The sequence below is a fragment of the Hyperolius riggenbachi genome, chromosome 2 (genome assembly GCF_040937935.1).
Source record: "Hyperolius riggenbachi isolate aHypRig1 chromosome 2, aHypRig1.pri, whole genome shotgun sequence".
Taxonomy (NCBI): Eukaryota; Metazoa; Chordata; class Amphibia; order Anura; family Hyperoliidae; genus Hyperolius; species Hyperolius riggenbachi.
The window spans coordinates 480,522,330-480,539,641 of NC_090647.1; the positions used below are offsets into that span (position 1 = coordinate 480,522,330).

The 17,312-nt window shown below is 42.3% G+C and overlaps 1 protein-coding gene across 1 annotated transcript in view; it reads right to left on the reverse strand.

The window, feature by feature from the left end:
* Positions 1 to 4,003: 4,003 nt before the first annotated feature.
* Positions 4,004 to 17,312, reverse strand: part of TLCD2 (TLC domain containing 2) — a 42,306-nt gene continuing 28,997 nt past the window's right edge. Inside the window, exon 4 of the mRNA XM_068270297.1 lies at positions 4,004 to 6,386. Coding sequence (XP_068126398.1) covers positions 6,009 to 6,386 — 378 coding nt within the window. The 3' untranslated portion in view covers positions 4,004 to 6,008. The remainder of the gene's footprint in view (positions 6,387 to 17,312) is intronic.

Sequence of the window (17,312 nt, forward strand, 5' to 3'; positions counted from 1 at the left end):
AGGTGATCAAGTTTTCCTGATTGGCAATTTTAGGTGAATTATTTAAACCATTGCTGGCAGAGGATCAGCATAAAATCCAGAACTTTTTGCACATCCATAGCTCATTAAAGAATATTTTAAACTTATACTGTGAGATTATGAATGATAATGCTAGCCTTATTACAAAGATAATGCTTTTTGCTTGGATGTCAGGATTATCCTCTGCCATTTAGATTTTCTAGATCACAGATTCAGAACAAGCACGAGATCAGATTTTCTGACTGCACTCTGTTTGAAATAACAGCAGGTATGTGACTCAGACAGCATTGCTTTCTGCAAAATATTGGCCATAGATCATCAGCCCCACTAGTAATAGTGAGTGGAGTGAATGGTTTAAGGTACTCTGCAAAGAATAGAGGAGTGCTGAAGAGGCAGGAAATAGATAAATCTATTCAGTATACTGTAGCTGGAAGACCAGCATGGCAAGGCAATAGCATGCTTTCTTTTGAATGTGGTAGGACCACTGTAAAAGGGGTTTTCCACTTATCTAAAGATGAACCTAGTTTTAGACTCCTCTGTGTAGTAAAAACAGGACATCAAGAGCTTCCCCTTCCTCCTCCAATAACCATTTCCAATAAATAAATGGGAGGATTTTTGTAACTTTTGAAATTGAAAACCAAATTGTGCAGGTCTACTCACCTGTGCCCCTACCCATGCATGTTTAAGACCTCTTCTACCTTTCCATTTCAAAACTGAGGTCTTGTAACCGTCTAACACTACTTCCTGTGACTACAAGTCCCACCTCCTCATGACATGTAGTCTACCGAAATGCAGGAATTCTGGGAAAGGTAGTCTGTTATTCAGTGCAGTTTTTGCTTTGGGTATCACACCCGATTGACCCACACCAGCTGAATCCAAGAAGAGATAAAGCAATATGTAGTGCAATGGATTCAATTATCACCCTGATTGCAATAAGAAGCTGCCTTTTCCAGTTGTGGGTTAAGTCTGGCTTAAAGGGTTTCTGTGGGGGAGTGTTGAAAATAAAAACAGACACTTACCTGAGGCTTATATCGGCCCCCTGTAGCAGTAATGTCCCATGCTGTCCTCCTATCCGCCATTCCCCGCCTCTGGCACCGGATGAATAATGCGCGCTCCCGCTCACGTCATCGGAAGCTTACTGTGTAGTATGACGTTTTATTGTACTGCGCCTGCGCAGTAAGCTTCCGATGATGCGTGGGAGTGAGCAGGCACACCGGCTAGACCGGGGCCGTCGGCAGGGAACAGCGGATCGGAAGAGGACAGCGTTAGACATTACTACTACAGCAGGGCTGATAGAAGCCCCAGGTAAGTGTCTGTTTTTATTTCAATGCCCCCCCCCCCCCCCCGAACCCCTTTACATTCTCTCCTTCTGCAATGTGTTGGATTATTAAAGCATCTAAAAAAATCACTCAGGCTTTCTATTTCTATTCATTTGTTCTGTGTTTTCTATACCGATTCTCTGTAAAGAGAGTTTTCGCCATCAATTTTTACAGTACTAGCCTTTTAGCAACCCTTGTTAAGGTCTGATGTGTTCTGATAATTTTTGATAAATAAAAGCTTGTTTTGTACAATAGTATATACTCTATGATATAGGTCCACTAATCACACCCAAGGGTTGTATGTGATGGGTTTCATCCAACATTTGTGACACACAATTGCTTAATGGAATCCCAAGTACATAAAACAGGTGTAAAATTAATGGTGGGCTTTTTGTTTACTACAAAGAAGAGGTCTCAAATGGGAGATATTACATTTTTAAGTGGAAAATCCTTTTTAAGCAGACACTGAAGACAAAAAGCATTGTCATGGTCTTTAATTTTTATATTGTTATATAAACAAAACATGACCAAATTAACAAACGGACAAAGTGCCAATACTTTGTTTTGTCTGCTGGAAAGTGTTATTATCCTCAAATCATTCTCTGTACACCCTGAGAGACCCTGAATACAGCATAAGGTGGGAATGTACATGGACATTTTACTTCAGTTCTGCTGTTAAAGAGGATCTGTAACATGAAAAGATCCCCACGGGTGGGGGAAGCCTCCGGATCCTAATGAGGCTTCCCACGCCGTCCTCCATCCGTCAGGGGTCTCGCTGCAGCCCTCCGTGGAGTCCGTGCAGCGGTGACGTCAATATTTACCTTCCTGGCTCCTGCGCAGGCGCTCTGACGGCTGTTGGCTCCGAACTACACGGAAATATCCGATCACCGTCGGATCTGCTCTACTGCGCAGGCGCAAGTTTCCTGCGCCTGCGCAGTAGAGCGGACCCGAATGAGATCGGGTATTTCCGTGTAGTTCGGAACGGAAAGCCGCCACAGCGCCCCCGCTGGAGCCAGCAAAGGTAAATATTGAACTGACAGTCGGCACAGTCGCCGGCTGTTCGGAGGGCTGCGGCGAGACCCCCGTGGGACAGAGGACGGCGTGGGAAGCCTCATTAGGATCCGGAGGCTTCCCCCACCCGAGGTGAGTACCCCCCAGGGGATCTTTTTAATGTTACAGAGTCTCTTTAAAGTGGACCCAAAATTAAAAATACAAAATTTCAGAAATAAAATATTTTCTAACTTATAATAATAAATAGCAGCCTTTTTTCAGCTGCATGATGACAAAATGTAAAATATTTTACATTTATTGGAGGAACCCCTCCCTCCTTTCATATTGCCGGGACAGAATCCGGCAGACTGGTGGAGTAGGAGGTGTCCGGCAAAGGAGGAATTGCTAATGGCTGCCACCTGTGTAACCCTAGTTATGAAAAGAGAAGGGTGAAAAGCATGCACTGAAATGCTCATAGGCTTGAAGGAGTGTTTATCTTTGTATGTGTCAGAGTGGTGCAACTAAATAATTTGAATAAAAAAATGTTTGGTTTGGGTCCGCTTTAACAGTTTTAATTCAGGTCAAGTGAAATTTGTCATCAGTTTATCAGTTTTGCAGGTGTGCACAGACATTTTTCTTCACTTCAAACTCAGCCTGACACCAGAAAGTGACCTGAACTCAAAGTGCTCTGTCCACTAGCCCGAAGTCCACTTCTACTTAAAGAGACGCTGAAGTCTCTAAAAAAATTATCATTTTATAACAAAATCCTGATGAACATATTAGCCCTACCTAAACCGCCACATTCCCGCCACTGTACAGTCTAAATCCCCACAGGGGGCAATCCAGGCAGCGCTTCTATGAGAGGCAGAGCTATTAGCTGCAAGCTCTGCCTCTCAGCGCGTCTGTCAGCCCGGATCGCCGCCTCTCCCCCACCCCTCTCAGACTTCCTTCACTGAGGGGCGGGGAGAGGCGGAGTTTTGCCGCTGATAAACCGGAATGGAGGCAGACCTGCAGCTCATAGCTCTGCCTCAAACAGCAGCAACATCCACGACCAAGAAAGTTGTGGATTTTGCAGGGGAGAGGGAGGGCGAGTTTGGGGGGGGGGGGGGGGGGGATTTAGAGAGTGTACAGCGGCGGGGATGCGGCGGTTTAGGTAGGGCTATGATGTTAATCAGGATTTTGTCATAAAAAAAGGATTTTTAAGATACTTCAGTGTCTCTTTAAAGTGGTATAAAACTCTGACATAACATTCAATAAAAATATGATTTCCTACTTTTCATTACCTATTCAGTTACCATATTTGCTTTTGTGCAAAAGTAATATTGACCGTTTACAAATTACAAGTTCCCTAGTATAGCTTATCTGCTCTGAAAGCTGCCATTGCATTTTATTCATAGATTTTAATATATAAATACAGCAGCTATCTAGTGATAATTTCTCATATGTTTCTGCTTGTCAGCTCAGTACAGTTCTATTTCAGCACGTGGCTGGCTGTAACCAATGGTAGCAACAGAGAAATGTAAACAAATGATCGTTTTATCACCTCTTTGGATGCGCATCATAAGCTGAAGGAGCTTTCCAATGCAGAACAAAGTTCTGTTTGAATGCTGTTCTGCTACAATTTTTTTGTGATAGGTTTAAGGCTGTAAATCTTCTAGAACAAAGAGGAAACATGATGAGTTTCAGACCACTTTAATGCCACAGCTTCAATGACCAATGGACTTAATTGAATTCTGAAAAGATGAGGCCTTTTAGATCAAGGTACTGTATACAGATTGGAGAGGGGAACCTCAGCTCAGCAGAATAATTTGGGAATTAGCAGGTTGATAGGGATGTTAATATGCCCCCATTAAAAAGGCACTATGTTGAAAATTACACTGTTCTAATAACCCCATTATCAGTTATGTAATAGAGACAAATGCATCCATACAGCTGTGAAAAAAATGCCTTCAAACCCAATTTTTTTTTTTCATCTAACAGCCGATCTCCCATTGGAAAGTCAGGTGTTGAGGATGGGTTGTTCCCCTGCTAAGAAACCATAATCTGTCTGAGAATTCTTACATTATGCCCTCCAGAGGTAGAAGAATGAACTTCATAACTTACCACAATACTGGTGCCTCAACTCAATGCCTAACAAAACATTGGATACTGAACTTTTAAGCAGAGCGCATGGTACAGAGGTAGTGCTTCTGCTTTGCAACCAGAACCTTGATGGTTTTGTTCTGTAAAAGTGCATGTTATTTAGCTACCTCAAAATGTGTATTTCAAAATGTAGTTCATCTGCAAACAGACATCTCACACAGACCTCTAACAGGAAGTGTGTGAGCAGAAGAAAAAAAACAAACAGTTAGGGCCTGAGCCCACAAACGCCTTTGTATCCGCTTCTGTACACTTTTCAGCATCTGTAACATTGATGTATTGCTGGAAAGCACACACAAATGTGTTATTGGGCTCAGGCCGTAACATATAAGGCATCTATGGGAGAGGAAAGGCAGTTAGGTTAGAACAGTGATGGCTAACCTTGGCACAGGTTAAGCTGTGACAAAACTACAAATCCCATCATGCCTCTGCCTCCCTGAGTTATGCTTAGAGCTGTCAGAGTATTGCAATACCTCATGGGACTTTCCACCACAGCTGGAGTGCCACGTTTAGCCATCACAGGGTTAGAACATCTGACCAAGGGAATAAACCATCTGGAACAGCTGACTTTCTGATGGGAGGTCAGCTGTTGGGGTCCACTCACACTGAATCAGTTGCTGTCAGTTATAACTGAATGGACAATGTGCAAGATAATGTCCGTGTTTCCCTATGGCTCAGTTAACATTAGATGCGTCTTAACTGAAGCTTTTTCACAATGCTCCGCTATGGAGCAAATGACCAGCTAAAAAAACGCATCAGTTTTTCAGAATTTAGTGTGAAAGAGTTATATATATAATTTTTTTTTTTTGAAAGCATTTTTAACACTTGGTCTATGGAAAAATGTAAACGGATAATAAGAGTTATTGGAATCATCATCATCAGCATCATTTTCACCATAGTGCCCCTTTAATTAGAATACAGTCTTTGGCTATTAATTCCATCGACAAACCAGATAACCCGTGACCTGCGAGTCTATCTAGAGAGCATTTCATTTTACAGAGTGCTTTGCTAATGCTGCAGTCACGGTTGGTCTTACTTCCAACTTAAATTATAATTAACGGCTCACATATTTAAATACAGCTACTAAATAAAAAGTGTTATGACTGGCAATAATCCTCATCCCCCCCCAAAAAATTACAAATTTCAGTTTTCTAGAGATACTTCGACTTATCATAAACATTGGTCACTTAGTCAGATAATGAACACAACAGCCAGAGATGTTGGTTGGCAAAGTAAGTTCGCTTAAAATTATTAGAAAAATTAACGTGACGGATGTCTGAAAGGAATCTGCAATGGCTCATTATAAATAAATTACCCTGTTAAGACTGCAAAGCTTATCCTTTGGTAAAATCACCCACTGACCATTCTGTAGGTTTTCTTTTTAGAAAAGAAAAGTGCAGCTCAGTTGGATACAAACTGGAAGATACTCTTCATCGTTAGAAATCTACAGCTCCTGAGGAAGGAGTGCCACTTTGCAGGACGTTGACTTGGCCCAGATGCCTCCCTGAATGTTCAGAATTAGGCTCAGTGTTCATAAAAGCATCATTTATTTTTTTCATGCGTCGTGTCACAGGTTGATTTGAGGAAATCACTTCGAAGGAGGCGGCAAAAAAGCACTGTGTTCATCAGAGTCATGATGGCCATTCCAACACTACCAACTGTGTAGATGAGAAGAGGTATGTTATCGCGGTTCAACACCAACCACCGGGTCATCCAGGCCAAGGTGCTGATCCTGAAAATGACATACGTGCCCAGGTTCAGCAAGCTGTTTAGTCGATAAAGCGTGGTCTTCAGCTGGTTGGCCATAAGCAGGATTTGTCTCATGTGTAGGAAGATGGAGTTTATTTCTACTAGTAAGGCCACCACAGCAAAGCCTACATAGCGATGTAGGACTACAGATATACCAAAGCAAATGATAACCTAGAAGAGAAGAAAAATAGAATAGGGTGAGGGGAAAAAAAAATTACATTTTTAAACACTAAATCCCAATGACTGTGGATGGCCTAAATCACTAGTGCACCAAATTCGGACCCCACCCCCTGGGAGGTAGTATGGTTTAGGTGACTCAGCAAGAAAGTCCATAGGGAAACTCTGCTAACGTAATTGGGTGGACAGCACCCTTTCGAATGTCTAGGTTTTAGTAATCCACATCCACACCATTCAGCCAATTAGAATGCTTCAAGTTGTAGAGGTAACTGTGATTGGAGAACGGTTTCTTATAGACTTTCTCGCTGGGTCAACTAAACCATACTAGCTCCATCCACGCTCTGTCTGTATGCATGTAGATCAAAAGAAAAAAGGGTTGGCTGCAGCCATTTTCAATCAATAATGCATCTCGCCTGACCCAGATACCCAGAGATGTGCACTTGCATGCCATGTCCCTATTCATTAGAAATTAGGTAATCACACCTCCTGAAGTGCAGAGAATCATTTCACTCAAGGCTCTGAGCAGGATGAACAAGTGTATGGTCTCCAAAACATCTAGGCGAACATGATAAAACAGCACAATTTGGTCACAGAATGTATCTGAGGCGTCTACCCCATTTAGAGATGTTTGTTTCAGTTTGACATTGGTGAGCTATTACACCCTTCTTGGGAACCAGATTTCCTCCTTGGCCAAAATGCCTAAAAGTCTGAAATAGTATATTCCAGTATCCAGCCATGAGCTTAAAGGGAACCCAAGATGAGAGGGATATGGAGTCTGCCTTCTAAACAATAGCAGTTGTCCGGCAGTCCTGCTGATCTTTCAGGCATCTGTAGTATCTTAATTACACACCTAAAACAAGCATAGGGCTAATCCAGTAAAACTTCAGTCACAGCACCTAATCTGCATGCTTGTTCAGGGTCTTTGGATAAAAAGTATTATGCTAGGTACACACCATACAATTTTCTGACAGATTTACTGTCAGATCAATGATTCCCAACAGGTCCGATCTGATTTTCCAATCAATTATCTGTTCACTTCTATGGAAAAACCGAACAGAAATCAGATCAGACCTGTTAGAAATAATCGATCTGACAGTAATTCTGTCAGAAAATCGTATAGTGAGCATCTAGCACTAGAGACACAAGAACAGGGGGGCAGCCAGGCAATTTTCATTGTTTAAAGAGACTCCGTAACAAAAATTACATCCTGTTTTTTATCATCCTACAAGTTCCAAAAGCTATTCTAATGTATTCTGGCTTACTGCAGCACGTTCTACTATCACCATCTCTGTAATAAATCAACTTATCTCTCTCTTGTCAGACTTGTCAGCCTGTGTCTGGAAGGCTGCCAAGTTCTTCAGTGTGTTCTGTGATGCATCTCCCCCCTCCAGGCCCCTCTCTGCACGCTGCCTGTGTATTATTTAGATTAGGGCAACTTCTCTCATCTTTTACAAGCTGGATAAATCCTCCTCTGAGCTGGCTGGGCTTTCACATACTGAGGAATATTACAGGCAGAGCTGTCTGCACTCTGCAGGAAGAAACAGCCTGACACTTCAGTGGAAGATAGCTGCAGGGGGAAATAAACACACAAATGATCTCTTGAGATTCAAAAGGAAGGGTGTATACAGCCTGCTTGTGTATGAATGTATTTTCTATGTGTGGGCATACTGTACATCAACCTACTTCCTGTTTTGGTGGCCATTTTGTTTGTTTATAAACAAAGTTTTTAAAACTGTTTTTAACCACTTTTAATGCGGTGAGGAGCGGCGAAATTGTGACAGAGGGTAATAGGAGATGTCCCCTAACGCACTGGTATGTTTACTTTTGTGCGATTTTAACAATACAGATTCTCTTTAAAAGAAAATAAATATGTCAGCCTCTATATTCCTCTTACCGCGGGTTCCCTTTAAACAGTCAACTTTTGCATTACTGTATAGTGTCTTTAGCGAAACTGTTGGCTGAAGTGAATGATCTGTACTTGTACAATGCGTAGGAATCTCCTCATCCTTGTTAGGATTAAAGATACTGTTTGAAAGGAGTGAGGTCTTCTATAACTGAAGAAGGTGTCCAGTTGAAACAGCCATATTTTCATGTATACATACTACAACATGACCTGGGATAAATAAGAACAGTCACAAAAATCTTTACATGATTACTTGTTACTTGAGTTCACCACACGAAGAAGTCCGACCTACAGTTCCAGGTAGAGAATAAAATTTAAGCCAGTGAGTAATCAGGCTATGTTTACATGAACGCTGGACGCTCCAGAATATCTAGTATCCTGGGGCCTTCTGTCCTGCGAAATTCAGGAAAGACTCTAGACAGTACCTTTTTCCTACAAAGATATTAGTAGAAAATAATTGACTCTATAGAAGTGCTCAATAGCTTGAATTCAGAGGATTGTCACCATATTAGGAGATGTTGGGCACTCCTCAGATGCTAAGGGTCATCGTACATTTCACAAGGACATACTAGGGCGTGCAAAGCGTGTCAGCTCTTCATCTCCTATGTGGCCAATCACCACATCAATATTCGTATTTATTACACATGAAACCTGGATGGACTTTTTAAAAGGAGTAATTAGAAGTTAAGCTTGAACAATTATGGAGACTGCCTTAATTATGGAGACTGCCTTAATTATGAAGACTGCCAAGCTACATCTCTTATATGGTAAACACTAGGGAGTAATTTAACTAAAAAAAAAAACCATTCCAGTGAATGTTCTGCAAAGCCACTCCTGTAAAAAGACCTCCTGCACACAACACTACTCTGGTAGTACTCAGCAGGACTCACACAGGCCTAGTAAGTAGTCTTGGTGTTAGAACTTGGTATGGTGAATGCCCGAATACCACACTTCAGTACCGAACAAGCGGGACAAGGTTCCCCACTTGCGCTTCATGAGACTCAGATGCTTCATCCTTCCAGAGCTGGAAGTATCGGAGTCACATGAAACACACCATGAAACGCAAGCAGTGAACTCCCCCTGACCCTGTCCACTTGCTCAGTACTGAAGTGTGGTGTTCGGCAGTATTTAGGTGCCAAATTTGAACACCCACACTATACGCAAGTACCCCTTACCTACAAGAAAAATATAATCCATCTGGAACATCTTCACATCCAAAATATTGATGCTATAACAGAAACCTTTTTTTTTCTTTCTATAACTCCATTATCCTCATGTTCTTACCAAAGCTGTCACTGGAAAACAGATTTCTGCCATTTCCACGCACATTCAATATATGTACCACACTGCTACGCATAATTTTGAAGCGAGAGCATTAGCCGGGTGACATAATAAAAGCCATATGGCCTAAATATTTACATCAATTGGTTGCAATATTTGTTCTGCCATTTCATGACCCACCACCAGTCTCATAGTACAGAACTGTGTTGTCGCTGACAGGGCCGGATTTACCATAAGGCACATGCCTACAGGCGCCTGATGATAGAAAGGCGTCTCACTGCTTCTCGAGTGCCTTCCTCCCTCCATTATGCAACTTAATACTGAGGGTACCTCTGGCTACCTAATACTAATGGCACCTGTAGCTACCGATGATGGGCAAGGAAAATGATAGAGAATGGACAACTGGGCCAGCCAGCACACTTGCGGCGTGGTTCAACGGGGGTTTGTGGGTTCATGGAGGGTGCATTCTAGGGTGCCAAGACATCTGTGCCTATAGGCTCCTGTGACGTAAATCCGGGCCTGGTCACTGGAAATTAGAATCAAACATGCAAAGGCAAAACTGAACTACTTTTTGCACAGAAATCCAGCAGAATTTAAACACCAGGGAAGAGCTTTCAGTCCAACCGGAAAAAAAAGTGCTATGCAAATATTAGCCATATTATTATTGAGCCCAGTGAATTCACATTAAGGGGGGAAAAAAAAATGTATGTAGATCAGACAAATGTGATCCCTCCCTTAATCAGTTTTGGCCAATCTATTGATCGAAAGCATGATCTGACACTTTGGATGTGTGTTCATACTAATGCAAATACACGAGAGCAAGACTGCTGGAGACTGCTAACATTATAGCAGAAACCCAACCTGCTTCTGGATAAAGAAAGCATTCCACTAGAAACAGGACACACATCAGAACTGTAAACGTTTGGTATTGTGAAATATATAGGTTGTATAATGGAGGTTATTAAAAAGTTTCTGTAGTGAGAAAATACAGGTCCTTCTCAAAAAATTAGCATATTGTGATAAAGTTCATTATTTTATGTAATGTACTGATAAACATTAGACTTTCATATATTTTAGATTCATTACACACAACTGAAGTAGTTCAAGCCTTTTATTGTTTTAATATTGATGATTTTGGCATACAGCTCATGAAAACCCAAAATTCTTATCTAAAAAAAAATTAGCATATTTCATCCGACCAATAAAAGAAAAAAAGTGTTTTTAAAACAAACAAAAAAAGTCAACCTTCAAATAATTATGTTCAGGTATGCACTCAATACTTGGTAGGGAATCCGTTTGCAGAAATATCTGCTTCAATGCGACGTGGCATGGAGGCAATCAGCTGTGGCACTGCTCGGGTGTTATGGAGGCCCAGGATGCTTCGATAGCGGCCTTAAGCTCATCCAGAGTGTTGGGTCTTGCGTCTCTCAACTTTCTCTTCACAATATACCATCAATTTGTCTATGGGGTTCAGGTCAGGAGAGTTGCCAGGCCAATTGAGCACAGTAATACCATGGACAGTAACCCATTTACCAGTGGTTTTGACAATGTGAGCAGGTGCCAGGTCGTGCTGAAAAATGAAATCATCTCCATAAAGCTTTTCAGCAGATGGAAGCATGAAGTGCTCCAAAATCTCCTGATAGCTAGCTGCATTGACCCTGCCCTTGATAAAACACAGTGGACCAACACCAGCAGCTGACTGTGGGTACTTGACACTGGACTTCAGGCATTTTCCTATTCCCAGTCTTCCTCCAGACTCTGGCACCTTGATTTCTGAATGACATTCAAAAGTTGCTTTCATCCGAAAGTACTTTGGACCACTGAGCAACAGTCCAGTGCTGGTACTCTGTAGCCCAGGTCAAGCGCTTCTGCCGCTGTTTCTGGTTCAAAAGTGGCTTGACCTGGGGAATGCGGCACCTGTAGCCCATTTCCTGCACACGCCTGTACACGGTGGCTCTGGATGTTTTTACTCCAGACTCAGTCCACTGCTTCCGCAGGTCCCCCAAGGTCTGGAAATCGGTCCTTCTCCACAATCTTCCTCAGGGTCCGGTCACCTCTACTCGTTGTGCAGCATTTTCTGCCACACTTTTTCCTTCCCACAGACTTCCCACTGAGGTGCCTTGATACAGCACTCTGGGAACAGGCTATTCGTTCAGAAAATTTCTTTCTGTGTCTTACACTCTTGCTTGAGGGTGTCAATGATGGCCTTCTGGACAGCAGTGAGGTCGGCAGTCTTAAAGGGAACCAGAGAGGAACGTAAAAAAAAAAAAAAGGAAAAAGCTTTTATACATACCTGGGGCTTCTTCCAGCCCCCATAAGCCTGGATAGCTCCCACGCCGCCATCCTCCGCTTCCTGGATCGGCGGAACCGGGTCCCATCACTTCCGGCGGACGCGGCCAATTGTCCGCATCACAGGGGCTCCCTTCATACCCGTACGCATGCGGCTGCGCAGTAAGCAGCCTCACGCGTACGTATATGGAGGGAGCCCCGTGTGATGCGGACAATTGGCCGCGTCTGCCGGTCGACTGGCGGCCATGACAGGACCCGGTACCGGCGGATCCAGGCAGCAAAGGACGGCGGTGTGGGAGAGATCCGTGCGTATGGGGCTGGAGGAAGCCCCAGGTATGTATAGAATCTTTTTCCTGGGGCCTCTGGTTCCCTTTAACCATGATTGCGGTTTTGAGTAATGAACCAGGCTGGGAGTTTTTAAAACCCCAGGAATCTTTTGCAGGTGTTTAGAGTTAATTAGTTGATTCAGATGATTAGAGAACCTTTTCATGATATGCTAATTTTTTGAGATAGGAATTTGGGGTTTGCATAAGCTGTATGCCAAAATCATCAATATTAAAACAATAATAGGCTTGAACTACTTCAGATTGTGTGTAATGAATCTAAACTATATGAAAGTCTAATGTTTATGAGTACATTACAGAAAATTATGAACTTAATCACAATATGCTAATTTTTTTAAGAAGGACCTGTAGTTTCACTGAGTTGTAAAACCTAGAGATGTGATGTAATAGAGATAGAGAGTGCTGGAACAGAAATTACATAAGTGGAAAAAGGGTTTGTCAAACATAGATCATACACACTACAGGGCTGATCACATCCCAAGATCTACATTTAGGAGGTGTGCGGGTACGTTAGCTTCATGTTGTCAAGCCAGACTCAATCAACCAAACATTAAAATCCAAGGCATGGTCTGAACACGTCAGCTGGCTTATATTTACTTGTTCACACAACTTGTGGGATTCTATCCTAGCAAGTCTTATGCAAGGCTGAAAAGGCGTAACCCATTTCCTTGGGTGTAAAGTCCACAACATGTCAGGAAGATTATTATGAGGAGTTATTTTCTTCAATAAATTTCGTAACCTCAAGCAATGCTTCTATCCGTTCCTCCACCTCTTGCCGACTATCCCTGGATAATTAATAACAGATACCCGACTTTACAGCTGCCCATAGACCCCTGACCCTTTCTGAAGGCACCTAACTAGACTTGCAACAATCTCATTCCCGACCCATGCTTAAACTTAACTCCTTTCATTTGAAAAAATCTTTCCTGTGATCATCCTACAATACCCTTCACTTTGACCCACTACCTACCTGATGTCTAACTGTGACCCTTTCCTAAAGCCTAACTCTGAACCCCACCATTTATAGACTTTCCAACCATATCTTCCAATCCGTGGTTAGCCCTATTCTTGTCTAGTACCATATCCTGATACTAACCTGAGGAAGGGCTCTGCTCTTTGTACTTGCCTATACCTGTGTTGCTTGCTCCAATAGCGTAATGATTAAGCCTTTCGTGTGCCATGTTCCATCTACTTTGTTGTCTGAATTGATCATATACCAGGAGTGGTGGACCTAGTGGATGACTGGCTAACTGTCTGTGACCAGCGTGTACATAGGTGGAAACTACCTTGTTCTTCCTAACTGATAAGCCTAATCTAATTCGAACCCTTCTCTTACATCCTTAGATCCTCACACAAAGCCCTTCTAAGCCCATCCCGTCAATCATATCCCCCTAAAATTGTGATACTTTCCGAGTGATGAAAATTGATGAAGTGATGAAAAGTCTGAGAATTGAACAAACCACCACACCCACTAGTTTTGTAAGAACAGACACTGCACTTGGCCAATCAATCCCCTCTGTGTGTGCTCCTGCACACACAGAACGATTCAAATTCTGTACTCCCGAGCTAGATCATGGTTTCCAACAAAAGATTACTGGCCAGCTTGCAGGGGTTAGAATATCCTTAGACTCAGCGATCCAACGAAGTCAACAAATCATTGATTTGTGAAGAACCAACATTAAGGCTGTAAATTACTTAACCTTACATTCCCATTCTGATTACCTGAACATACAGCAGTTGTGTTCAAAACATACTGCTTGCTCTATATATTAGAGTCACAGTTTTACATATGAAAGATGGTACTTAAAAAAAAAAAAAAAACCCGGAAGTGAGAGATATTAAGGCTACCGCATTTCCTTTTAATAAGCAATAAGTGTTGCCTGGCTGTCCTACTGATCATCTGCCTCTAGCCGTAGACCTTGAACATCAGGCGTTTGACATGTTTGTTTAATCTGACAAGATTAGCTGCATGCTCATTTCTGGTGTAAGAGTCTGACACTACTGCAGCCAAATAGATAAGCAGAGCTGCCTGGCAACTGGTATTGTGTAAAGAAAATAAATATGACAGCCTCCATATACTTCTCGCTACAGGTCCACTTTAAACAAGTGTGTCTCCGATTAGTAATAAATAGATATGCATGGCAGACAAAGCCAGCTAACATATTTCCTGAATGGTCAGGGCCATCTCAGATGTGGTAACCAGAATAGTCACTTTACTGACAATCTCCTCTTTGTGAGCTGGTGTTATGCCAAAATAATTAAAAACCATGCTATAAATTATAACAGAGTAATACATGGAGGCTACGGTGGATAAATACACAATGCAAGACCTAATGTGCAGATAAAAGAAACACTGTACCTTTAAAACTCCCTTTATTGGTCAGCAGTGCAATGCGATACAGTGGTTAAAGTGAACCTCCGGACTAAAAATCGACTCAGCAGCACTGAAAAGGCCTGGTGTTTCTTTAACAGTATCACAGCATCAGAACTTTGTTTCTCTTATCCAAGCCTCATTTTTAGCTGCACAGAAGAAAAATGCCCGGGCTTTTTTCCCCTGATGCTGTGCAAAGCATGATGGGATTTTTGATGTTGTTGCTCTCGTTCTGCTGTTTTGGTGCAAAATTTGTTTTTTTTTACATTTTGAAATTTGACATTTGAAGCCTAGCGTGTGCAGCTGGGAGGGGTTATCAGGACACAGGACAGTTGGAACTGTGTCTCCTGCTCCTTTGTCACCTCCTTTCAACCAAAAAGAGGACTGCCCCCATAACAAAGATAGCAGCTCCCATGAATCACAAACATTTGCCTGTTCTTTTAAAACAGGGTGGGTAAAAGATTATTTTACCTATCTATTCTAATTAACATAACTAATGTAACTTAATGACAGTATGTTTGTTTAGGCTGAAGTTCCCCTTTAACAGCAGGGCAGACCAGATGCTGCCTCGTTTTTCAGGAGTTTGTCTTCGTCAGAGGCTGTGTCTGAGGAAGCGACAAACTCACAGAACAGCTGTCAGGATGCATCTCGTCAACCCCAACTGTATCTCATTGCCCAGCTGACTGAAAGGAAGTTTTAAAGGTATGGTGTCTCTTTCCTGTTCTTCAATGCACAGTATTGCTATTGCTCTGAAGGCATGTCACCATCATACTCTCTGTCAACTGCTCCATACTGGAGATCTAGTAACAGTCCTCATAGCTTATGCATACCGTCGAATATCTCTGTTTTTATCGATCAAGACAATCCTATAATTGAGACAGAACTTGTTGGCACAATGTTTAAGGCAGTGTGTTATCTCTGGCTCAGTAGGAAGTTTAGCTGCAGGAAATAGTATTAGGTGTGCAAGCAGTATAGACAGGATAAAGCTGGGCAAAAACTCACAAGAGGCATTTGGCATGAAGATATAATCCAACAGCCATCAGTGTAAAGCACGTGGTGAGCACAGCTCACTGCATAAACATTGGTATGGAAAAAGATGCCGGTTAAGTGCAGTATGATGTTTTGTGTTAAACTGTCTTAGTGTAAACAAGAACAAAAGAGGGTGTATGAGGTTAAGTTCAAGGTAAAAAGTATGTGTGCACTCCAATCACAATCATATATGTTTGCTGCACATTAAAATGAAAAACCATATTAAACAGGATTGCTCCACACTTCATGGATATAACAGCATGCTAACAGCTGCTGTATCAGTATTCCAAGTTAGGACTACCATACTGTGCTCTGGCTAGCAAGGTCTATAAGACCACTGAGTCAACTACAATAAAGTAGAAAAAAAAACATTTAAGCCACCTTGAAATGTTACGTACCACTCTGGTAGGCATTCCCTCTTTTTGTATGAGCTATGCCCGGAGACAGTACAGCTTTGTGGACTACACAGCCAGCAGTGGTGTGATCAATAGACAAGATTTTGCCTACTTTCTAATGGTCTAGAACAGGTAAAACTTCCACCATCAGGGAGATGTTAATGGTTGAAAACCTGTAATAATGCTTGTAGATATGGATGATAAAGAGCACTGAACATGTCAGTTTTAGCAGCCAGAGGTTTCCAATCCCCAATGGACAACAGAAATAGTGCCAAGGATTGCTTACTGAAGCTTTACAAAGGACCAAACCTCTGGGCAGCCTGTAAGTACCCAGTGCTCACATATGTACCTTGTTGGTGGCCACATACCCCATTATTAAAGAGGGATTGTCAGCCACAAAATCAAAATCCATTTACCCACTGCTCTGTGTTTATTATGCAGCCTTACACTGCATTGCAAGCACACCAATCTACTCAGAAATCTTTCTGCTGTAATTAAGCTCATCTCAGTCAGTCTGGCTCTATTTGTTCCATTGCCGATGAGAAGGAAGCTGGTCATCACCCCTCTCACATTCCTGCTCCTCACTGATTGGCCGAGGACAGTTCAGCGAGCTGCTGAAATCTGATCTATGCTGTGCTCACATGTGTTTACAAAGCAAGCTAGATATGAAAGAGCACTTTCTAGGAGAAAACAAAGTAAGGAAGCAACTGATATCAGTATAGGCTTCAGTCAAAGAGAATTAAAATGGCAAATGCCTGAAAGGGAACTCTTTATTTACTATATAAAATACACTTAATTCAAAACGTGGACAGTACAATACATAGGTTATGCAAGTAGAACAAGTAGCTACTTATATGTGTATATTTTTTCTTGGGATAGTACAGCTGTCCCTGCTGCATTAAGCACTGGGATCTAACAGCCTGCACAGAGGCTGGGTTCTTCTAAAGCCACAGTGCCAAGCATTGCTTACAAACTTGTAATGAAATTAAAGGTTACACAATTACCTCAGTAGAAGGAAGCTTCTGGATAGTACCGAGGCTTCTCATGTCCTCTCTGACCCGACTGCTGCTGGCCAGAGCCAGTCTTGGTGGCTGTACTTCTGTTCATGTACAAGAGAGGCCATACTTTGGATCTACGCATGCGGTAGTGCGGTCCGCTCTTGGAACGGTAGCACAAAGTCGCTCCTGCCTGGAGGAAAAAGCAGTGCACAAGTGGCTTTGTGCTACTGGCAGACCCAGACTTCTTTTGCGCATGCACGGTAAGGCTGCCTCGTACATGGTTGGGAGTGTGGCCACAAAAGTTTATCTG